The following is a 24,985-nucleotide window of genomic DNA, read 5'->3' as shown; positions in this document are numbered from 1 at the left end:
TACTGCAAAATTCTGCTACAACTTTCTTTTTGCTAGCTAGAAAGCATTTGTGGCAAGCAGTTAGGTTGTCTTGTGGTTGGCAGTACATATATCTGGAAGCTGAAAACTGATTCTTGATCCAGAAGGTCAGATGATGCAGATCATAATTTTCATGTTTATGTAAAGCAAGCCTAGAAAATCTCAAACAGACACATAAACTCTGAAGAGACTCCCATCATAATCTCAGGGACAACAATATTTTGAGCGTCCTTCCTCATGCTACCAATTGATTTGGCTCTGGGATATCACACAAGTTCTAGACAGTGTGCCATCCATGCTCTGACATGTCTTATCACTGTCAGAATCAGAATGATGTCATTAACAAGAAAACAGAGAAACAGGAAAGTGATCTTTTTTACTGCATTAGCCAAAGCAAATACTCATCAAGCTCTCTAATTGCCAAAGTGCAGATATCATTTACATGTCCATCAAAATTCTTCTTTTACTGGTCCCTTTACATTGTTTTACCTTATCTTCAGATGTTGAGTAGAGTAACCATCTTTATTTCTTGAATTCCAGCCTGTTAGCCCAGATAGAGGCTGCAAGTAGCAAGATGTCAAGCATAATAATAAAGGAGAGTCACCGCCTCAAAGCATGGGGAGTACTGGGTGAAGGAACAGGAGCTCACCTTCTTAACAAAGCTAAAACCAGGATACTTACCAAGGAAGAGCTAGTGGGTAACTACAACCTCTAGAAATTTGTTTGAAAATTGTTAGTGTGTAAGGAAGTGTAGGCAGGCTGGTGTAGCATAAGTCACAAAATATACAAAATATAGGTCACAAAAAATAGCTAGGTCACAAAAGAACTAATAGCAAAGTCAAAAGAGACTGTACATAGAAAACTATGTCCTCACTGAGTTCCCACTAACTTGTGAATTAAGGGGTTGTTACAAAAGCAAAGTCATCAGTAGAACTCTTCTACATTGCTTCTTAGGAAGAATGTCAGATTTGCACTCATCAGGATCTTTGACTGGGTACTTGCTAATTATCTGCTAGCAACAGAGAGGGAAATGAACTCTTCTGTAGGCAAGTCTCAATTAGTTCAATTGATTTGCTCCTATGTGTTTGTCTGCTTTCTAATATTGTTGCACGTGTTTTGGTATGACAAAATGTAAAAGGTACCCTGACACCAAGACACCTCTTGCTTTCACCCTTCTAAAGGGAACAGAAGCAAAAAAAGGACAATGAAACTGACCTTGGATGTTTAAATGAATGTTGCAGACTGAGGCAATGAAATCTAAACTCCTGAAAGAACATTCCTGAAACATCAGTCTCCTCACTGTTATGAAACTCATGCAGACATGGTAGAGAGATAATCAAATTGCCATGTACTATAGACTTTTCCCCACAGACATCTTCTGTAAAAGGCAATAGAAAGATCAGTTTATTCTCACCCCATCTCTGCCCTTGCATACGATTTCTGAAAAACTAGCAACCCCCCACCCTCCTTCTGCAAGGTTTACAGGCTGTTTCTTCTCCCCCATCCCTGTCTATTGTAAACTGCTCTTAGACTCAAATGGCACTGCCCGAGCACCTGATGTTGTCTGCGTGGATCCTGTCACTGGATTGTTAACTCCCTACCCACACTGCACCATGCTGCTGACCAGTCAGTGCCCTGGGCCGGTACCTAGCAATCATTTTCTGCATCCTGAGACTGGAAAGGTACTTCACGTAGCTGGTAACGTTGGTTATGATCCCATCAGATCTAGGCTGGTCTGTGCTGTTGATTCTGCTTCAGGTAAGTGCCACAATGCAATAACCAATTGATCCATCTGTCTATTTGTGCAGTACAGTTATAGTGGAGGTACTGGTTAAAACAAAACAAAACAAAAAAACAATCAAACAAAACCCTTCAACTTGCTGTACTCACATGTACTTTCACCATAAGAAAACCTAAAGAAAATCTGAGAAAACTTCTCATTAGCATGACATTAGAAGATAGTGGTGTTCAGCTAGATATAAGACTTGCTGTAGATAAGATGTATTAGATGTTACAAGGCTTGTATACAAGGAAGCGTTGAGGTATTCCTCATTTCTGACAGATTTCAGCCCCTCTGTTCATTAAACTATAAAAACCATTATATCTTGAGAAACTTGCAACTTTAAGGGAATGGCCAAAGCAAAAATTAAATTTAAAAAACCCCATACAATTGTCAGAAAGGGCTTACATGAATTCATTTAATTCTGGACCTAAAGACAGCAAACCTTTACTATCAGCATCCTCTGAAAGCTCCATAGTTTCCATTCTGAGCTCTAAGGTTTCCTTGCCATTAGCATTAGTTCGCATAACCATGTTAAATTTCTTCTGGTTCTACATGTAGGTGCTAAGCGTCATAAGCCTGAAGTGCCCATATTTCCCTACATTCCTTACCCAGTTTGTCCCAACACTGGCCTACCCGTGAAGACAAAACTTCCAGTCTTGTGTCCTGAAAAAATGTTTGGTATGGGAGGACTCATGCTAGATCCGGTGACAGAAATAGAAGTTCCAGTGCTTGGGGTTACAATCCATCCTCACAGCGGGCAAAAGCTGACTGTTGGTGGGACATACCTTAACCCTCTTACTGGCATGTTGACACCTCTGGAGATTGGGGGTCCTATGACTGAGCCAGAGGGAGGCAAGATTGTTCCAATACTCGGAGTCGGTTTGGATAGTAACACTGGTAGGTGAATGCTCTTCATGATAAGTGTGGTTCATTTAACCTGCCCCTGACTGATTTGAGGCACAGACCAGAATGAGCCTAAAAAGTTTATGTTCGCCTCACACCTTTGCCTTTTCCTGTCGAGCCAACTGTGAAGCAGTTGTGCAACTTAGCTTTTACAGACAGTAATTCTTCTCTTTTCTATAGTTTTATTTTACAATTTATCACTTCAAAGGTCAATAAAACTATCTAGTGAAACTGTGAGAGACATCTGAGGTCATTATTCATTAATTATGACACAAACTACTGAAGTTGATTTGACTCTTAAAGATAGTCCAATTGCTCTACTAAAATATTAAAAGTAGTATGAAATGCATTACTTAGAGGCTTGGGGGGGTTGAAGTTCTAGATTTTTAAGAAGCATTTTCACATACCTATATTCTTTATCGCTCATGTTTGAAGATATACTAGACCCAAAAAAAGGAGTGGAGACCTTAATCTTCTTCTAAAGCAGAATATTTTTTGTCAGCCAAATTATTTTATAAACAACCTCAAACCTCCCCCCACTCCATGTGTCTTATTAGACCTATTTCTGCTTCCATTGAAGTAAATGATCATTGTGCCTTTTTCTGAATGGGAAGGACTGGACCAGAATGATGAGTTGCCAGGTGATGTTCTGAAACTCATTTCCTATTCCTTGATTGCAGGAGAAGTTATACCTCTAGGTGGGCTGGTGGATCCTTCCAGAAACCTAATGCTTCTCGGAGATTCCTTCACCGAACCTCTGAGTGGGAAAACAGCCCGGGTACATGGAGCTCACCTCCAGCAAGATGAGGTGCTGCCCCACGGTGGAGGTTACCAAGCAGTGTTGGAAGCTGACTGGCTGGTATCACAAACCCATGTGGTGAATGCTCTAAAGCAGTTTAAGGCATCAGTTTTGGAAGATACCTGTCTAGCAGCAGACAGATTAGCAGCACTAAAGGCTTCAGTAGAAGATATGAAGAAATCTTTCACCACTAGGTTTTATCATGCAATACATTGCTTGCAAAGCCTGGAGAAAAAACGGGAAATAGCTTCAAGTCTCAAGAGTAACGGTGGTAAACTGGGTAGGTATAAACCAACCAGCCTATTTTAAGGAGTAAGCAGGTGTCATTACACTGAAGGCTACAGCAATGCACACATTTCCATCACAGGATTTGGCCAAGACATCTGCTCTTCAAACTTCTAGGAAGTTTTTTGTCAAAATAGCCACTCTAGCAAATATGATGAACTCAGCCAGGTATTATTTGGAAGCTGTAGCAGAAATAACAGCATTGTAAGACTCTGAAAGTGAAAGCAGTTCTTTTTATCACAAAACTATTTAATGATCTATGTTTCTCATCTTTTTTGAACAAACTAGGTATGATCAAATATCCTGGCACAGAGATGTGGATCCCTGCAGTGTTTGGAATGAAAATCCCAGATCCTGGTGGCTCCAGTTTGATGGTGCCAATTCTGGGAATAGACTGTGACTGGAACACTAGGCAGCCTTCCCCACTTGCAGGAACGATGGAAGACAGAAACGGAAAAGGTAGAGTAGGAAATTCAGTTGGATGATATAAACAATAAAGAGACAAGAACATGTTATTTTCAGAGTGAGGAAATCACCCTACCAAAACAGACCAGTTTCTACCTCAACACTGAATGGAAAATACCAATTTTCATGGTGCATACATTCAAAACAAACAACACCAAAATAATGGTGAAGAAGAGCTAGGACTGAGACCAAATCATACTGTGGCTTTCAACCCTTCAAAAATCTACTATACTCTTTAAGAGAACTATTCTGATGTTCTTCTCAGTGATGGGGCCATAAATAGATGCTATCTGAAGGTGTAGCTCTGCAGTGCCCTGGTCCAACACTTGGTACATAGCATTTACAGCTCAGGAAAATTCAGTTTGTTTTTCATTAGGCAACTTGAAGACATTGTCATTTCCTTTTGAATTTTAATAAAAACTGCTTACTAGGGCTGTGGCTGGAAGTAATTATCTAAATTCTAAGCATTATACTTAGTTTTTCTTTATCCACAGGCCTTGTCCCCATCACTATTGGTGCCAGAACCATAAGTCCAATTACAGGTGAAATTGGGCCTGTTATAGGTGCTCAAACCAACCCCTGGACACACAATGTAATTCCTACTGTTCAGTCTCTTGGAGTTTTACCAAGAAGAGCTACAGATCCAGATCTGGTAATTAGAGCTCCAGCAAACTATCTTTACTTATGGGTTTGATATCTGTGCGAAATTCTTTGCTGATGCTTTTTCCCTACTGAGAAGAAATTTCACTTTCTATGCCCCACAAGTAGTATTCTTTTACAATGCAAGATGAGCTGAAATATATGTATGTCATTTTACTTACCTCTCCTCTTTTCATTATCTGCTTTTTCTGTCCCTTCTATCTGTATCTTCTTCTGCTGATCTTTGTACCTTCTATTTCATATCCTTCCCCTACCCTGAAACACACATTGCACTCAGACATGAATTATAACACGCACAGACGTAGGACTGCTAAGTATTCATCCCCTGTGGCAGCAAAGTTGGATATATGCTGTCAAAAGCATTGAATGGAGATTTCATCGCTAGCTTCAATGAAGTTTATAATCTTCCTTCAGTTTCCTGCAAATCTGAGCTATTATGTCTGTCATTGCTTTACAGCTGGACTTTCTAGAAAAGGAAATACATTCAAAGCATATATACTGGAATTGCAGAAAAAAAAAGGAAGAAGGGCTTCTTAAAAAGCTGATCTCTCTAATTCTTCATGTCCTTGATGCTGCAAAAGAGGGAAAGGCACAGAAGGTATGGTGCATTATTTTACAGCTGGCTTCAGGAAGGTTCTTTAAAAATTCCTTAAGGAATATGTGGTTCACATATATCAAATTCAAATATCACTGATCCTGCACCCAGGATGGTGGTGTTCTGAATCCAAGTCACTCATCGCCCCAGTACGGTACAAACCAAAAATGTAGATGGAGATGTTGTGACTTCAGTGCAATCATTCCCAGTATAAGGGAATGGTGTCAGGTGTCCTAACAGAATAACCAACAGTTCAAATTCAGCATCTGTCTATAGACAGCAAGGACAACACAATTCATAGTGGTATCAGTAACAGGGGGGGTTGCAATCAGTTTCTACACAATCAGAATAATTAAAAGGCTAGGAAAAAGCAGTAATCAAATGAGACAACCTCTTGCTCTCATCTGTCAGAGGAAAGAGTATCACAACAGGTCAGTATCTCACAAGTTTGTGTATTATCTAAAACTCCTTCTCCTCTTCCATTTCTTACAGATAAAATACAAGGAAAAAGTAAAAGACATTGATGAAATGTGCCATTTTCTTAAAGGGTCCTCTGTGCAGGAAGCCGAGAGACAAACTTCAAAATATTTCAGTAGCCAGATGGCCACCGAACTATCCTTACTATTCAAAGGTACAAAAGGGTAGCTACAACCAGAAGAGAGGGAGGCAGAGTCATACATCATTTTCTGTGATGTTTGCTACCTCTGACAGGTTAGCTTAAGCCTTACAAACTACTTAAGTCCTCCTGAGGCAAGACAATACAAAGGCAGGATCCAAAAATTGGGCTGTTCTAAAAGATAAAGAATGTAGATGTGGTGAAGCACATTGAGAAGGCATATTACTTCAGATTTGCTCTCTGAATTTCCAGTAGATTATCAGATGGGTGCTACTGCTAATATTTGCTGTTTACAGCTGACAGAGATGAAAAAGAACAGGAAATACAGGTTCTGTTGGAGATCAGAAAGGCACTGGAGAAGCTGATGGAGTTCACTGAAAAGATGCAACTAGAAGAAGAACGAATATACATGCAGCTGATAGAGAGAGAAAAGCAAAGGAGCCACGTCTCAAGTATTGAGACAGTAACAAACTTGAAGCTCAGAAAGGTGAGGTCTCTGCTGGGTTGGGCTGAACATCCATGGTCTCAGTCCACAGAACACTCTGGTCTACCTTTGAGAGGCACTGTAAAATGTTCCGGGAACTGCTATTTATAAAGAGTTTCCCCATTCCCACCTGGCCTTCTCTCAATCCCAATCAGAAAAAAAAGAAATAAAAAAAAAAGTAGACAGACAGACATCAAGAACAACAACAAAAAGAAATGGTGAAAACCCCAGTCATCCTAGACACCCATCACTCAGATATTTAATGATAGACTTTTGGCAACAACAATGTCTCATTGAACTGTGTAATTGAAGCTGGATTTCATTAAGGAAAGAATTCCAATGGAATTGTAGAACAGCAGTAGCTGAGCTAGGAGCGGACACAGGCTGGACTTTGGAGTTACAGAAGAGACCTTTATTTTCCTGGGAGAAGATTCTCCTTATATCAGGAGCCGAGCAGTCATTGACAGAGAATAAATGCAACCTACCATATAAAATCACAGCTGTTAAAGCTGGAACAGATCTAGGAGATCAGAAAGTACCATTCTGCCAAAAAGCAGTTCATATCCCCTGTAGGGCTGGATCCAGGTGAAATCCAGATAGGGTATTTGCATAGCTGAATTTCTCTTCCTACACTCTTCTTTCTTGCAGGGAATGCTAAGAAAGATCTAAAGATTTATAAGACTCCCACACAGGTAAATCCATATTCAGCCCTTGAAAACATCATCAGTGCTTCTCCAAATAACTGTTACCTAGTACTATAGAGAATGCATCTGTTTTTGTCCAAACAATACCAGCTGAACTAAACACAAAGCTTTTTACTGACTGAACAGACGTCAGATAGACTTTATTGAAATATATTGCCAGGAAGCTTTTTTTTGGCCCTTCCAGACACCATTTGCAGTTTTCATGACTGTTTCTTTAAGGGCTACCTAGATACTAGTACTCTAGAGCTGTTACAGTTACACTGGCTCTGTAGCTAGTGACTTGCCAGATTATGCGTAAGAAAGCAAATGAAAGCCAGGATTTGCAATTCATTTGAAGCGGGCTTACATTTTGTATCATTTCTTCCAGGTCATACCTGCCCTAGCCTCTGAGTCTCAGGAATGTATACTGAAACAACAAGCTAGTGTGGAGACTGCATACACCAAACTGGAATATTTGAGGGACTTGTCAAACATCCAGATGCAGCAGGCAAAGGTACCAACTTCACTTTAAGGCAAATAAAAAGCAATCATGTTACTTACTTTCTAACAAAAGCATAAGCAGTTGCCATGTTCTGAGACTATCTATCCAAGAACCTGCCTCAAGAAGTCAGAGCCCCGTAAAATAACAAAAAACTTAAATGAGAATTGTAGAAGTTGATTTATAAAGTACATGTCAAAGACTTTGACACCTGGAAATTCAATTAAATTTCACTTCAAAAGGCAGTTTTTCAACAGCAGTGTTAGGAAAAAGAATAGAATAGAATAGAATAGAATAGAATAGTTCACTCAGAAGGGACCTACAACAATCATCTAGTGCAATTGCCAAATTGTCAGTTTGTCTATTTGCAAAGAGATTTTAAACAGCGGGACACCTGAAGTTCTGTACTTCCTAGGGAAGAAGCAAGATATTAGACATAGCATAACTCCTGCAAACATTTTTTTCTGGATGCAAAATGATTTTCAAAAATGCATGAGTGCAGAGGATCGGAAGTCCTCCTCTCTTAAAGGGACCTTTCAAATCCCGTAATCTATAATGTCTCAAGAACTGTAGATCCAAATCCTTTTGACAAAAGAGTCAGTGAATCTTTCCATTAATTCAATGGTCTCAGGATCTGATCCTTACTCTTTACATTAACTGGTTTCCACATTCCATTTTGGACTACTTACAATAAAAAGATTAAAATGAATGCACTTTCCTAATCCTCTTCCCCTTTCTTCAGTGTCCTTCCTTTAAAGTTCCCTGGGAGGTGTTTCTCTCCTCCTCTTCTGCTTTTCCATTCCCATGAGACTATCACTATTAACTAAATTTCAGTTTATTAGTCCAAATGAGGATTATTAGACCACAATGTTGAACAGAAAACATTTTATCACATGTATGGCACTTACAAATGGATTCCAGAGAAACTGAGGACATTATATACAAGAAATGCAGTTCAAATCATACCTTACAAATTTTACACCAGCTTGAAGGAAGTGGAAAAATCTGACTGGACAACTGTGGGACCATAACCATTGCAAAAGGCTTTTAAGTTGCTGAGGCAAAGTGCCATACCATTTTATTGAGTCACTGGACAATTTGCATAGGATGGGTATGAACTGACAATATGAGGTTTTCATGAGAAAGCAAAGAATGCCAGGATGCTTTTTTTTCAATTATATTTTTGACAGGCATGAAATGGCCTTTGTCTGCTTTGTGCTGCTGTTTCAGATGCTTTTCTCTGGGTCACAACAGTGTTTTGAAAACTATCAGACAACCAAATTTTATGGCATTAATGGGATCTCACATAGTACATGCAAGGTCATCCAACAAAACCTGATCCCACTACTCAAGTCTACGGTTCAGATGCTGGAGGAAAATAGCAATAGTGTATCACCTGAAACATCAGGTAAGAGAGAAGAAAAAGGTACTGTCAGTTACCTTATTTTATTCTGGCCTTGAAAAACACCTTGTTGGAACCTTTCAACTTTGAAAATCTAGAAAGAGATTCTCCCATCTGACAGCTGAAAATTAGACTTTGGTTCCATTTTTTAAGAATTAAAGATCTCCTGGGACTTAATGAATAAGTCCTTTATCATTTGCATAAACTTTCTGCAGAGTGGGATCAGCCCTGAAGTCATTTCTAAGGCTCAAAGTTTCTCTTGCCAGGCCTCACAAAAGTTAATGTATATTTTGCAAAACAGTTATTGTCTTTCTCCACATTTAGAGTGTTCCTATAAGTATAAATGCAACTTCATTAGACTAATTAGTTATAAGCTGAAAGGCAGCTAAAATTCAAAGGGAAGACTGAGAAAAGGGTGACACAGAATTTGAATTCTTGCATTTTCTATGCATCAGAGTTGAGCTGGTTTACCTGGAAAACTTAAGTATGATGCTTTAATCTTTGGAAATAAAAAAATGCATTGTGTTTATGCACCAGAACTAGTTCCATGTTTTTAGTCCTGCAAACTGGAAAACCTAACCTCAGTTTGACAACAGAAAATGCAGTAGAAACCTGGAAATCAATAGCAAAGCTTTTACTTCCCCTGCTGAAAATATTAAAAGTATAGATTACATTGTGACCAGGCTTTTAGTTATGTACAGATCTGCCTGTCATATATGAGCAAATGGAGGTGAAAAATACAAGCTGTTCAACTGCTGAAGAAATTCTAGTATGAAAAACATGGAGTTATTATGAAGTATGCTTTTCTGAAACCCTAGAAACAAAAAGCACAGTGGAATTTCCAGGGAAGTTCCTTTGATGATGTTCCAGCAAAAGTACTACTTGCAAAAAAATGCATTTCCTTCTTCATTCTGAACAGGCACAGTCTTTGATAGGGCAACTATCTGTACAGCTGGAGTTTGAATCATTAGTGCTTCAAAGATCTTTTCATACAGGATCTCTTCATTATTATCAGATCTAGTGGTGATGTAACTCAGGAGACTGCTGTCTTCATGGAAATACACAGTGGATAAACACAAATTCAGCATGCATACTGCCAGTGGAAATATGCACAATGGGAATGGGGTATTTGTTTTTAAGCATATAGCCTTGTATCACTGTCAGGTACTTCAGAGAATCAGGAATTAAGTAACAGTATTTTCATGATGCTGCTACTACTTTTTCCATTTTTCTGTCACCTCTGGTTCCTTTAGAAAACATTGTTGAATTTAGCTAAATTGAGAAGCCTGCAGATTTGTCAGCACTTTAGTGGCTATTTAAGCAGCAGGACTGCATTAAAATAATTGATTTTACACAGAATTAAATAACCTTTTTTTTTTTTTTGAGGCAGTATTGCCGTTCATTTCAGAAACAGTATTTTAGCTCCTGCAACTTGGCTATTTCCAGCATAACTAAGGGTGGCATTATCATTATAATATTTCCAGTACAAGAAGATTTATGAAATCATCAGTTTTATTTTAAGTCCAGTAGACTAGCATTGGTGATTACTAACAAAAATTAAATTAACCAGCATAGAGAGATGTGCACTTTCAACCTTTTTTCCTCTAAAATAATCCCCTGTAAAATTCCTATGTCAACTGCAGGCACCTCTTAATTTATCTGTCTGCACCAAAACATTAATTGGTGGGTATGCCCTTATGTTTTTTTCCATCTACTCATTTATGCTTGGGGCAGATTCTACAGTGGAAATGACTGTCTGGATAAGCAGCAAGAAGATTCTATCAAGTTAAAATTTATCTGTTGTTGAAGTTTATTTGCAACTGAAAAGGAACAAGTGGTATAAACCAGGTTTCCTTTCTCAATAAGCAATATAAGCCCTTTCAGAATTCTCATATCCAGATCAAGACGACTCAAGGAATTATTGATAAAACACGCTTTTTTGTTAAAAGTATAATCCTGTTCTGGTAAAACACTATTTTGTGGAAATGTAACTAGAATGGACTGATAAATGACTTTTTAAAAGGTCATTTGGTTTCCTTCCAGCCAGAAACACTGCTACTTTAACTATTGAATGCTGTAGAGTTAAGGGGAGGGGGGGGATGGGGGAGGACACGGGACCTAAGAAGTGTGTAACAGGGTTTGACTGTACCTGAAACTAATGATTCAACAATAAATACATTCTCTCATGTTTCTTCTACAGGCTACTCATCAAGGAGCACTTTAAATGCTCATTCAGAGGCATTAAGGGCTGAAGCAAGTCAGGAAACCACTTCAGCTTCCATAGTATCACCTGTTCTACCCACTTCACATTCAGAAAGGATCAGCCACATACAACAAGAAATGCATACAAGGTAAGAAATCCTTGTTCTGCCTTGTTTAATTGCCTCTGCATTTTTAGTTACAAAAATATCTTCTTTGCAAGTTTGGAAGGTTTTCTGCCCAGAAGGCTTATATTTGGAGTTTGTGTGTGGCTCAACAGAAGTCTACTGCTTGTTCTCCTGAATATGTATGTATGAACATGACAAATGCCTCAGTAATGACTATATAAAAAGTAACAATCTATCTTCACTCCTGTCTCATGGATATCTGGTTGTAGGTTTTTCTTTGAGAAGCATGCTTGTGAACTGGCACATCTGGAACTGTCCTTACTGACAGAAGAAATAAACTCTATCTTTTCCTTTTATGAATCATCCAAGGCTAAGGAAAAGGAATACCATAAAGGAAATTGGGTAAGGCTGGCATTGCGTCAGCTTAGAGTTCTCAGCTGATACATAGGAAAAGCAAGTTTTCCGTTTCTTTTTTGAATTCCTTTCAATTTTCCCACATCATTTCAGAAAGGGAAATTGAAGCAAAAAGGAGTTTTTAAAGAAGAAAGAAATCTTCTATTCTGACTACTGCAAAGTAAAACAGAAACTAAATTAGTTTTCCTTTCTCAATGTTAAGGCACAAGAAGCAGTGACCTTATCTTCAGTAACTCTTGAGTACTTAATCCCAGAGTAAATCAGGCTACTTATGTTACTTAAATGAACATGGACATCTAGTTTCTGGCTATGTTTTTTAGATCTCGGGCTCAGTATGACTCAATTCTCATTCCTTTGATGCTCCTGATCATGAAGATGTTTCAGTTGGTATGTCTATAGTTTCAGGGGATGAAAACCAGTAAAGGAACAGAAGCAACCACCACAAAAAATTCACTTCTGAAAGAACTGTCAGAACACCACCACCACACTGAACAAGCCCTCCGTCAGAAACAACTGGAAGAAATCAAGCCTTCAGGCCTCATCCCAGAGTTAACAGTGCCCAAGCAGACCCTACATTTTCTGGAAGAAATTCCAGATCAGTTGTCAATTTGTCTTCTTGGCTTACAGACCCCAGATTCTAACTTCATTGAACAGCAAGTGAGTTTAAGGCATTTTCCTTATGCTGCTCCTGCTATTTTCACCTCACTGCTTTGTAAGAATGAATGTAATCTTCACTGGCTGATACAAACATACCCGCTAGCTTTAGGCATTACATGGGTGGCTGTATTATTAGAGCAGCTACAGGCATAACTTAAATGTTTCAGGTCTCCCTGTACTGGACTATATATTTTACTGCCTCAGTAGAGGTGGCAAAGCACTTTATCAAAGAAAACCAACTCTAAGTTTTAAACTGTCATTACACAAGAAAAAATAGTAAGTGACATTACCAGTATGAAGGGGGTTTTGTTTGTTTTGGTTTTGGTTGTTGTTTTTTTTAAAGCCTGCTTACTGTCTTTACTGCCCATGTTTATTTCTTTTGCTCACATGCCTAAATGTAGTTTTTCTTTTCTCTTCACAACCTGTCTTTTGGGTTTCAGTGCTTTAATGGTCCTCATTCTGTCCTCCAGTATCTGACGATTTTATTAGATAGGATGAATCTACAAGTATAACGTGCTGGTTTTCCTCTAGCGTGTCCTGGGTTTTGCTGGAGCGTAACACTAAGAGACAACCACTGAAGCTTTGAAAGTAGAAAAGCTCCCTCTTCTAATAGCAATTTTTCCTCAAAATATTTTGAGTTAACATCTCCTTTACACTCGTTCACTTTTTAGAAGGGCCCACTGCCATTTCTGCAATATGAGTGCCCACCAACTGTGGGGCCTTTTAGCTCTTACTACTCCACATACCCACAGATCTCATGCTACTGTCTGACAGGAAAACGTTGCTAGAGAAAGCTTAAAAGGTGTTTAGGCAAGTTATAGAAAGTACTTCTGTTGTGGGTAAATTCCACCTCTGAGATAACCTTGTTTATACAGGCAGCTTTTAATATGGCAGGGAGTCATTCTACAGTCAGATTATATAAATATGTTCTGGGAGCAGATGTCTGCCTATCTTTCATTAAGCTAATGACAAACTTTTTAATCCATTTCCTCATTTCACTTAACTTTGCAGGGGCATAGAGGACTTGGAAAATAAAGCACTTACAAATTTTATGAAAACAAACAGGCAGGTAGAGCATAAATACAGACTTTACAAACCCCTCTGAGGAAAAACTGCAGTGTGACTCCATGCCTTACTAGGTAGGAAGTTTCCCTTGGAACCTCTGTAATCTTAGAGAAAAGACTAGTCCAAACTGACTTGCCCTTCCCATTACAATTCTGTAGGAAATTGGACTTCACTAGTTCTGGTGACCACAGAGCTATTTGTTGGTGTAGAAAATCCCTACTCTTTATTCTCTTTTGTTTAATAGAAACTACATTCTTGGGAAGTCAAGCATTCACCAGACTCTCTAACTCAAATACTACAAGTTTCAGCAGTGAAGATAGTAAAGCTGGAAGCTCTGAGGCAAGCATGTCTGTACAGAGTCCTGGATCTCTACAGCAACCTTCAGGTAGAGGCATTTCATGCTTTTCATGCCTCCCCTCCCCCTCCCTGCATGAGCCTCATGGTAATTTACAAAACCTGTAAACATACAGATGCCCATCCTGACTGACAACCTACAGGATGTGCAGGGCACACAAGCTGGGGCATATGTGCAGACACATGGCAAAGTGCAGTTACAGTAGGCTCCTACACAGGTCAAGCCGGCAGAACCCCACTATCAAAAGCCCTGCCAATTATGCCCACTACAAACCCAACACTGGAAACAAGTACACTTCTATAAACAAAATTCATTTGCTCATATCACTATGCTTACTTCCTTCAGATTCTGACTTGCCCAGAAGGTGTGACAAGGATTCTGAACAGTTTTGACTACAAAAATACTGGTGAAGAGGTAGCCCGAGAGGTCGCCCAGACTGGAGAGAAACAGCAAGTAGCAAGAGCAGTGGCCTTTCTTCACAAGCATCATCAGGAAGGGGATTTGCTTAAAGGTTTAAAGGAAGAATCAGAAGCTGAGCTGAGAAACATGCAGGCACAATTTAGACTGGAACTTCAAACACAGACAGAGGAAAAGGTACATTATCTAAAGCATTGGTATTGTGATTTGCTAACAGCTATACAGAGGGACAAGACTCTAGTGAAGTGTCTGGCCATGTTATTTTAGGTTCAGCAATGTTTTATGTGGTTCACAACTATTTGACTCATGCTGTCAAGGGAAACTTTTAGAAGTCTCTTTTAAAATTGATGGGTTCCGTGTTCTTCAGGGTAGTTAATTTTTTCCCCTCTGGATTCCTATTTCAAAGCCTGCAGTGAGAATTAGAATACTTCCATACTTTCACAAGTCTACAAGTAATCTGTAAGACTGTGTAATGTTTTCTTGCCAGATGCAAGCCAAAGAAATGCAGGTCATCCAGGAGACCGAAGGAAAGAAGATAGGCAATCTGGTGGCATATTTCATCCTATCTCAGAGACACCTACGGCAAACAGTCATTATGCTACAAGATTGCTACAAGCTCAAGAAGATTGCCTTGAGGTCCCAAAAGGAGAGCACTGGCCTGGAACAACTTGTTGTAGAAGTAAAAATCTCTTGATAGTTTGGTTTAGAATCTGGAACTCCTCCACTGTGTTGTTACAAAACTTTAAAGTTTACAAACTTCTCAGGAATTGTGCCTGTTTATAGCAATGGGACAGCTAACTCCAGATAACAGTATATTATACTGTTTGGGGTTTTTTATGCCAAAAAGAATTGAAAATATCTTGAGCTTAGCTACTAAAGATCAGACACTTCAGATCCATTTCTTAACATAGATTTACTTAAGGCTCCTTTGACCACCTTAAATTTATTTTTTATAGTTATGTTTTGTTATTTGGATATTTATAAACAACAACAATAAAGGATGTATAGGACTGCAAAATACTGTTACCTAGCTTCCACTAACTTTGATGGCACTTTCAAACACTCTGACTCTTAAATCTATTCTCAATGTATTGCATGGAAAGTAAGATAACCGAAGAAGTGTCGCTCATTTCATGTTATATTTCACATGACAATTCTACCTTTCAGGAATTATTGACTGATGATGACACCAGGGACATTTCACATCTCCTGAAGGACAACACAGAGTATATATTTTTAGTGCTGGAATTTATACAAAGTGTAAGATTGTTACAACTGAGAGAGACACAGTTTAAGGAAATAGTCAGAAGCCTAAAAGGCTGCATCCAGGAGAAGGTAAAACTAAAAATATATTACCTAGCAATTTTATTCAGAACATGCTAAATAATTTTCATTGCTATTGTTACTGTGCAAAGGACTCTGTTCTCCAAATATTGCTCTTTCCAGAACAATACCAGGATCTTGTGATTTGTTGTTTTGTTTTTTTTCTTATATACGTTCTGTAGTTTGTGGATGAAGCTAACATCACAGCCAGTGAACTGAAAAAATTCAGAGAGCAGAAAATGAGAAGGCTGGAGGAACAGCTGAAACTCTTCCTGGAAGATAAAAGAACAAAGAAGAATATTTCAAGTAATCTTGATCCATTGCAGGTTAGAAAACAGCAAATCCCAAAAGTTTTCTAATTGAACAGGCTTTATCAAATGCACAGTACATAAGATTAATGGTATAACACTAATGAGACCATGACTGCAGCTATATTGTGTGGTTTATGTCCTGTACTGTGAGATTCACAACAGATATACAAAGAAAATGTTTGAATGTATAGATTAGGAATGCAATACTTTAAGCAGCTGGAAGGGGATAGGAGAAGCACAGCTTTCAGAAGTAGGCTATTCCCCAAGTGAAAGCAAAAGGGAACAAAGAAAAAGAGCTTAACAGTTTTCTTCTTTACAGAAGAAAAAAGCCACCTTGAAAACAGAAGATGCAACAGAAAAAAGACAAGACCTCTGGCAGACTTTCCAAGAGAAACATCTGGACCTCAAAGAATCTCACATATGGCAAATATCAGATGAAAGAGCAAAGCTGCAGGATCATCTGCTCTGTGGAGAACAGGAGAGCAGGATGAAGCCCACAGGGTTTGGTTCTACAGCATACATTGAGCAACATAATAGGGTACTGTGTGACCACCTCCTTTCACACAACCCCCCTCCAGTTTTTTTCCCAGGGGGAGGGGATTGCTATTTTCTGATGTTCAGACTTACTGAAAGATTGAGAGGACTGGTACTCCAGAAATGCTGTATCTAGTACAGACTGCTAATCATTATAGAGCCTGAGAAATTTAACAGCAGAAAGCATGCTAAGCAGCTATTGTCTGCCCTAAACAAAGTACGTACTGCCAGAAAATGTCACTCCATAAGGTGACAGTCTGCTGGAGATCTCTATATTTGCTGCTTAATATTTTTTCTGGCAATTGAGTAATGCAAGGGAGCAGAAGTTTCTAAAATACAGACTCTAAGTTTATGCAAGGGGAGGAGTAAAGAAAAAGTCACATAGAAGCAAATGCAAAATTTCCATTGTGCTTTTTATAGGTACTTACTTTTACATGTCCTTACTTTTCCTTGTAGTACTCAATGAAAGAATGTAGTGAAACAAAAGCTTTCTTAGGAAAGGATTTTCATCCAGATTTGCAGAAGGTAAGAATGAGACCAGAAGAAGAAAAAAAAGAAAAAGAGATGCAGCAAAACAACAGTCCTCTACCATCTATCACCAAGTCTTTCTGGGTTCCAGGGATACATCATAAGGCAGATGACCAGCTCCTATTGTTCTTGACTAAGAGTAAGTCTGGTTTGTCATAGGAAATTCAAGTGACCTATGATTCTTTTTCGATACGCATGCATTGCCTGGGGTGCGCATTAACGCTTTGGAAATGGAATGAACAGGGAAGTGATGGGGTGGAATTCAGACTATAGTTAAAGCACAAGATGAGGAAGACTGATGCAATTCCGAAGGAAAAAAAAGTCAGTCTCATTCTCCCAACTAACCATCAGCAGGAGAACACCTAAAGCACTCCTAGAAACTGAGTAAACAAGCAGGAAGATTTTAGGTTAAAAGTGCACTTTTCAGCTCAGAAAACGTCAGTTTTCCACCCTTTCAAGTAAAGGGTATTACCAAAATTCGGATGTAAAACTGGATACTTACATGAGTGCTTGCCTTTTCTATGATATACATAAACATCATCTAGGTAAGATATTTAATTTTATTCATCTGCAGAGCTTATTCCACCCTTAGGATTAGCAGGTCTGTACAGGTTTGCTTGCAACATCAGCAGCTACTTGATAAGTAGCAGAATTTCCTCTTCTTTGGACTGAAAAGATTTCATTGGGATCAGGTGAACTGCTACATGTGATCAATTGTTCAATGTTTCAGAGTCTTTTCCAGAACATTCTCTATGAAGTAAAGAACTGTTCATTTACTCATTAGCTTGATGAAGTGGGATAGCACAATCCTGGAATTGAACTAGACACAAAGAAATAAAGCAAAAGAAAACTTAATTTGAAACAGCGCTCTCTGAAAGAGATGAAAAAGAATTCCTTCATGGAGCAAAAATGGAATTAGAGAGCACACACCAGGTGCATCAAGCAGCCCAGTTGGCCTTGTTGCTCTTTTATAACCCTGTAAGCAATTCCCAGAGCTTCCTGAACAGCAAACAGTACAAGAGTCATGCAATTATCAGAATGCCAGAGAAGGATTTCCTTATCTAGCCCCTTAGAGAAATTCCAATGCACTTCTGTATTTTTAAACCTCTTCCCAAAATTAGACATTTAGTCAAAAAGTACAACTTCTATTCCTAACATTTGATTTTTAAATTGATGTCTTAGGCCCAAATACTATGTAGAAAAGTCAAGGTTAGCTTATGGAGCAACAAGAGGAATGGACACAAACCTCTCTGGAATTATTTGCTGTCATTAATTAGTATATACTGTTCTCACAGATATCAAGGTGCTGAAGCAGGCAGAACACCTGATGGTATCCAGAATCATTCTTCTGAATCCACAGTTTACAACACCTTCACTGTATGGTAAAAACTTTAAGTCACTTTATTGACTACTGCCCCACAAACAGAGCTGCATAAAATGGTCTCACAAGAGGCTTCTTTTCCTGCCAACTACCTCTTTTTTTGTCTGCTTAACAACAAAATACATGAGCCACGTGATATCTGCATAAGTAACTTGCCTACAGCTGTGAATTATCAATGATATAGTCCTTATAATAAACCAAATATTGGACTTGGAGCACTTAAACAGGTAAATGTTGTATTCATTAGATGGAAAAAAACCTCCTACCAATTCTGATGAGATACGGAATTTGACACTTTGATAGAAAATCACTATTTATAGAGTTAAGGGCAGCTAGAAATTTTTTTCTCATCAATAAAAATGCATTGGTGACAAAGACAACTTTGTTAGGAAAAATTTCGAGAAGTATTCTGTAAGCAGTCCAAACAAGAAGTGTGGGAACAAGAAGTGGTTGGACTTGGGGTTTTTTTGTTTAGTTTGGGTTTTTTTGTTTTAATTTAACATACTGTTCTTCCTGTTTAAACAGAACTCTACATAATATTTGAGATATATGAAAAAGGAGAAAACTAGTGAATTGGATAATGTAAAGAGTTTTGGAGGGAAAGATTATCCAATTCTTTGCAACATTAGCATCTTTGCCCAGACTTCAATGTCGTGCTCCAAACAGCAAAACTATCTGTTTCACCTTACTTGTCTACACAATTCCAATGTGTGAAATGTTTGCTCAGAAAAATATGGTAAGAGATGGATTGTTTAGGAAAGCAATATTTCCATATTTGTTTACACAGATGGTGATAAAGCTAAGTGTATAAAAACATCTTTTCTTCTTGGTCTTCTGAAAGATGTGAATGATGATCTCCAAAGTCATGCAGTGGCAGCTGGACTACTAGAAAGCCAAAGGATGGACAAAAGTAAATCTTAACCTCCATTCTTCCTTATATGAAAGTCAGAACTTGAGTGTAATGTGAAGATTTCTGTTTCATCATTCAAGTAGCTGTTGGTTGTTTTTATTGTGATAAGATTTTGCTGGACAGACATCATAAAGTTACTCTCCTCTTTGGAGGAAGTGCTCTACCAGTGAGGGAGAAAGACTTAGAATGCAGAATCACCCCGAGTTTGCTGCTGATCACCTCTGAGGCACACATAAGTAATGTCACTTTTCTAGGCCTTAGCTATCAGAAATTTCACTAGGAAAAGTGAAGTTTTGGGCATTGCCTAACGGTATCAAGCACTTTATTACTCTTAAAAGAATTCATAATGCATCAGAAGGGCTTCATTTTATACTGAACATTGATAATATATTATGAGTTGAGAAATGCAGTGTATTATACACTTGTATTGCATTCTTACCTCTTGGACAAACAAAATCAAAATAGAAACCAATTAGTTTAATGAAATGCTACTCTTCTTGCAGAAACAGCAAGTACTTCTCAGGGTATACAGGATGCCTTGATGACCCAAGAAGGAGAACTAACATTAGTTGATCCCGCAACCCTTTCTACAAGAGAGTTTGTCATATATCAGTATGGCATCTCCATCCTACAGTTTCTCAGATTTCACATTGATGTAAGTTTTTAAGATACTGATATTTAGTAATTAGTGCTTTCAAAAGACAGTTATCAAAAAAAATTCTTCAGCCAACAGGCTGCAAAGTGTCTACCAAATATAAGGTAAGATCAAGCAGAGAATGACCAGTGTGCAAACATCAGGTATTGAATTCCATTTGTGTTTTCACCACAATGGTGTAGGACTGTGTTGAAGTCAAACCTCTGTCCCGCAAGATCCACAGTCAGTTCATATATTTGTTGTGGCATCTTTCTTGATCACATCACTTAATTCTTGCATTCCCTAATCCCTAGATACTGCATAATATTGTGTTAAAACCTATTTCTTTTATAACTTGGAGCAAGGATTCTCTCATTTTCTTTGTACAGTTCTTAGCACGCTATGGCTTTAGTCTAGGTAAACTCTCCAGGGTCTTTCATAATAACAGTATCAAATAATAATAAAAATCATGGTGACTATAGCCAGAGATCCAGGGCTGGAGTACACTTTCATTTACTTAATTAGAAAACTGGCAAGATGAACTACTATGATTTGCTAAGGGTTTTTTAAACCGTTTCCATTTTCATGTGGTATTTGTTGGCTCTGTGTACCCACTGCAAATCAAAGCTGACATTTAAATGAACTTATATCCCATTAATCCCTCTTACTTTGCAGATTTTATGTGCATACACACTTTTTACAGAAGCATTTTTCCTTCTCTTTGCAGGCTCCAGAAATTAATCTGTGTGTTGCCTCCAGTGTACCTCTTAGTAATGCCACAGGCAATGCCTTCAGAAACTCTTTCTTTTATCAGGTTTGTCAACTTCACATCTAGTCAGCCTATGCAATATTTTCATATCCATTAAGTTGTGGGACTAAGAAATAAAATGCAAAAATGTTTCATATTTTTCAAGTCAGTATGCTTGATGCTTCCTAGGAAAAAATACTGATATAAGAAATCCTGAAATGTTAATGGTGTATTCAGATATATCTGGAGCATAAACTTAACAGAGCACTCTAGGATACTGAGTTTGAATATGTTTAATGTGAGGGTCATATCCAAAGCATGTTTATTAAATCAGCTCTGGTTACCCAGTTTCTCATGTCCCAGTTCTACCACTTCCATTTCTTCCAAATTGTCTATAGGTCATTTTTATAGAAGTCAGCAGTGTATCAGCATTTTAGTTGCTATAATTAAATTACAGAATCTGACTATTTAGTATTATTCATTTCTAAAACTCTGGGATGTTGAGAAAGAAGTTTTCTGAAGTTCATTACATATAAATATAAAACTGCCTAAAAACACAGAATGCAAAAATGCTTTAGATTCACATCATAGGGTATTAAGAGAAGTCTTATGACAATGCTGCTGCTTTGTGTATTCAGATATTCCCCAGCACTCTGATTTAAATCTTGTAACTTTCCTAAAATTGAGACAAACCATTGGAAGAGTTGCATCAGCTGAGCTGACTACTGCTGTGCTCTTTTCTCAGCTCTGGATATTTGTTCTTTCTCAGAATTCAAAGAACAAACTATTCATTTTAAGGGATTGCCTGAGTTCTGTTGGAAGTTTCCTTCTCCTCCTCGTGCACTGCTTAGCTCATATCACTGCTGCTGACTTCAACCACGACACCAATCCACTCTTTCTGAAGCTTTTTTATCAGGTACCTCAAAATGTTCCAAATGTAATTACATTATAGCAACATTCATAAAAAATTACCATTTTAAAAGGGGGGGGGGGGGGTGTGTAACAGGTTTGTACAACTTCCAATAATAAAAATCAAAAGGAGAGATGAAATAAGATAGTTAACTATTACCTGGACTACCATTACAGTTACACAGTGACTGTTCACAGAAAGATTCACAGTCAACATTCACAGAACACTGCTTTACCCTAAGTGAAGGCAGCGAGATGGCAGAAAAATCCACCATATCATGTATTAACATCCTGCCTGCATACAAACAACACTAACTCAGAAATACCCATTTGTTCTACCAACAACTAAGGAGATAAAACCAGACAACTACATTCTAACCACCAGTTGGCAAGTACATGGGAGAATTAAACAGAAAATGCTCTTTCATAATCATAGTCCTGACTCAGAGAACACAGTTATACCAGACACAGAGCTGTTGAGAAAAAAAATGGAACTGCATTGTTCTTCCCATAACACCTCAATGTGATGTAACCCTTTCCATTCAGCCTTCAATAAAGTGCACTTATGTGTTGCAGGGGATACCCATTATCATCTCATTTTCCCTTAAGGTATTCCCAATGTACACACAGTGATTTTAGTCCCCTATCGAACGCTACCCTTTATGAATGATGGTTCTCCTCATGAGTGACAAGAACTATCAGCATTGTCTAGAAACCAACATAACACAAATATCCCAAACAGGATTCCGCTCATGCATGGCACCATGTTCTCATCCTAGTTCCGTCTTTAACAGCCACATATTAACCACGTTATGCAGCATATTTGTGGTCTGTATCAAATCCCCATGAGACTAGTGAAGTTATTTTTTCAGAAGAAATAGGCTTCCAGAAGTGAAAATCTGTCTTGATACCCTACTATTATTTGATATCATCCTCCCCCAATATCTCTATTCAGTGGTTAACTGTAAAGAATTGTGTTTGACTGTGTCCAGGTTTTCCAAACAGTTTTGGGTTTTTTTTTTTTCCTAGGCACTAAAGGCTTGTCTTAGTGAAACATTCTCTCTCAGACTCCAGTTGTCAGCAGTTCTCCAGGGTGATAAATCTTATGGGATAAGTCAGATGTTGCTAAAGGAAGAACCATTCTGCAAGGAGGAAATAAATCTCATCTCCCAACTTTTTGAGGTGAAAGTGAAAAGCCTCACAGACATGGAAGGCTTTGAGAAGGTAATAAGAAAGGTCATGAGACCTGGTCTGGTTGAAAGCTCGCCATCCCTGTTTTCTTACTTTATTACAAAATGGCAATTTAAACTGGCTTATAGATGCCTGCCTCTCCAAATCATTGCTCAGTAAGGTCAGACTCCTGTGGGATGTCAGTAGAAGCTCTATACATAATTTCAACTTCTGAGTTTAAAAGTACTCCTGATGTATTGGAAAGGCTCAGCATTGGCTTTCTGCAAAGAGATGTTCATAAGCCACATAGGCAAAAACCTATTCAGCCATCCCTTGAGTATCCAGATCTAGGATTAACTATCCCATCTGCACAATAGTAAAACTATTGTGATGCAAACTAGAGCTGGTGAAGAGAAGGGCCATTTGTACCATCAGAAACACATGTACACTTAAACACCCTCAGGGATATGGATAAGCACAAGGAGTTTGAGCTATTTGTGTATAAACCAACTCAGCTGGGATCCAGAGGGGAGACTGCTGCCATTCAAGGGGACATCAACAAGCTGGGGAAATGGGCTGACAGCAGCCTCATGAAGTTCAACAAGGGGAAGTGCAAAGTCCTGCACCTTGGAAAGAACAGCCCCATGCACCAATAGATGCTGGAGGCTGCCCAGCTGGAAAGTACATTTGTGCCCTTGCTGAAAAGGTGACTAACAGTATCCTGGGCTCCATTAGGCAAATTTTTGCCAGAAGGTCGAGGGAGGTGATCTTTCCACTTTGCTAAACATTAGTGAGGCCACTGCTGGAATACTGTATCCAGTTCTGGGCTCCCCAGCACAAAAGTAAAATGGACTTACTGGAGAGAGTCCAACAAAGTGCCACAAAGACTAGAGCATCTCACCTATGAGGAAAGGCTAAGAGAGCTGGGACGGTTTAACCTAGAGAAGACTCAGGGAGAATCCCATCAATATATATAAACACCTGCAGGGTAAGTGTAAAGAAGATGGAGCCAGGCTCTTTTTCAGCAGTTCCCAGTGACAGGACAAGAGACAATGGACACAAACTGAAACAGAATATTCAGTCTGAACACATGTTTTTACTGTTAGGGTGAGTAAGCACTGGAAGAGGTTGCCCAGAAAGGTTGTGGATCCTCCCTCCTTGGAGACGTTCAAAAGCCATCTAGACACAGTCCTGGTCAACAGGCTCTAGGCAGCTCTGTTTAGGCAGAGGGGTTGGACAAAACGACCTCCAGAGGTGTCTCCACCCTCAACCATTCTGTGATTCTGTAGGAGGCCGTAACTAGTTTTAAGTATGCTAAGAAACCTTTTGCTTGCTTTAATATTTTAAGAGCACACATCCTGAAGACAAAAGTGTGCAAGGGTTGAAGTGGGCTCCCATATCTTCAGCTATAGACACCCAGCAAATATATATGCATTCAAATCTAAAAGCTATACAAGCAGCTTTCATTGTCATCTGAAAAACCTTACATCAGGAAAAATTATTTAGCTTCATACAAATCATTAAGACAGCATAAAAAGCAGTACCATGAAAAAAAGTATTTAAGGAGTCTATAAAAAGTCTTTTAAAGTTAACACTGATCTTTATCCACTTCTGTGCTTATTGCATAACACATGAAGAACCACCTCTTGCTCCGTAAGAAATCTGAGGAACTACTAAATGACAAGTTGCGTGTGAAGAAAAAAGAGCATTTCCTTTGTGACTCAAGCAGCTATGAAAAGGGCAGCTTTGGATGGAGGACACGGTAAGAATGATTTGATAGCAGGTATTATTAACTGTTGCATTAAGACAGCAACAACTGAACAATTTGGGGGGGTTGATACAAAGCAAATCATGACAGCTCTCCATCATTACTTCACTTTTATACTACAAAACCAATCTTTGTAACCTTCAATATCTAGGCACAGATCAGATTTGATGCCAGGGTATGTCACAGAAAGACTGATTACTTCTCTGTAAGCTACCATCACATTCTCAGTAACAGAGAAGTTAGGTTCCAGTGAAATATGTCTTTCTGGTTTGCTCTTATGAAGAGTCTATGTGTTTTACTTTAACAGTGGTATTTCTACTGTCTGATTTTAAGCATTCCTTT

General features: G+C 38.6%; 1 protein-coding gene across 1 annotated transcript in view; it reads left to right on the top strand.

Moving 5' to 3' along the window:
- The window catches only part of LOC138686182 (uncharacterized), a 28,412-nt gene that overhangs the window by 2,107 nt on the left and 1,320 nt on the right, over positions 1 to 24,985 (top strand). Inside the window, exons 4-31 of the mRNA XM_069788004.1 lie at positions 559 to 716; positions 1,549 to 1,776; positions 2,360 to 2,698; positions 3,385 to 3,783; positions 4,077 to 4,247; positions 4,748 to 4,905; positions 5,371 to 5,511; positions 6,001 to 6,139; positions 6,421 to 6,611; positions 7,680 to 7,805; positions 9,021 to 9,198; positions 11,393 to 11,543; positions 11,789 to 11,921; positions 12,339 to 12,590; positions 13,900 to 14,040; positions 14,356 to 14,604; positions 14,915 to 15,106; positions 15,595 to 15,762; positions 15,933 to 16,076; positions 16,381 to 16,599; positions 17,052 to 17,262; positions 18,419 to 18,505; positions 19,292 to 19,414; positions 19,918 to 20,069; positions 20,776 to 20,862; positions 21,566 to 21,712; positions 22,735 to 22,929; positions 24,513 to 24,637. Coding sequence (XP_069644105.1) covers positions 559 to 716; positions 1,549 to 1,776; positions 2,360 to 2,698; positions 3,385 to 3,783; positions 4,077 to 4,247; positions 4,748 to 4,905; positions 5,371 to 5,511; positions 6,001 to 6,139; positions 6,421 to 6,611; positions 7,680 to 7,805; positions 9,021 to 9,198; positions 11,393 to 11,543; positions 11,789 to 11,921; positions 12,339 to 12,590; positions 13,900 to 14,040; positions 14,356 to 14,604; positions 14,915 to 15,106; positions 15,595 to 15,762; positions 15,933 to 16,076; positions 16,381 to 16,599; positions 17,052 to 17,262; positions 18,419 to 18,505; positions 19,292 to 19,414; positions 19,918 to 20,069; positions 20,776 to 20,862; positions 21,566 to 21,712; positions 22,735 to 22,929; positions 24,513 to 24,637 — 5,004 coding nt within the window. The remainder of the gene's footprint in view (positions 1 to 558; positions 717 to 1,548; positions 1,777 to 2,359; positions 2,699 to 3,384; positions 3,784 to 4,076; positions 4,248 to 4,747; positions 4,906 to 5,370; positions 5,512 to 6,000; positions 6,140 to 6,420; positions 6,612 to 7,679; positions 7,806 to 9,020; positions 9,199 to 11,392; positions 11,544 to 11,788; positions 11,922 to 12,338; positions 12,591 to 13,899; positions 14,041 to 14,355; positions 14,605 to 14,914; positions 15,107 to 15,594; positions 15,763 to 15,932; positions 16,077 to 16,380; positions 16,600 to 17,051; positions 17,263 to 18,418; positions 18,506 to 19,291; positions 19,415 to 19,917; positions 20,070 to 20,775; positions 20,863 to 21,565; positions 21,713 to 22,734; positions 22,930 to 24,512; positions 24,638 to 24,985) is intronic.

This window comes from Haliaeetus albicilla, chromosome 7 (assembly GCF_947461875.1).
Source record: "Haliaeetus albicilla chromosome 7, bHalAlb1.1, whole genome shotgun sequence".
Classification (NCBI taxonomy): Eukaryota; Metazoa; Chordata; class Aves; order Accipitriformes; family Accipitridae; genus Haliaeetus; species Haliaeetus albicilla.
This window is presented reverse-complemented; position numbering and strand designations above follow the sequence as displayed.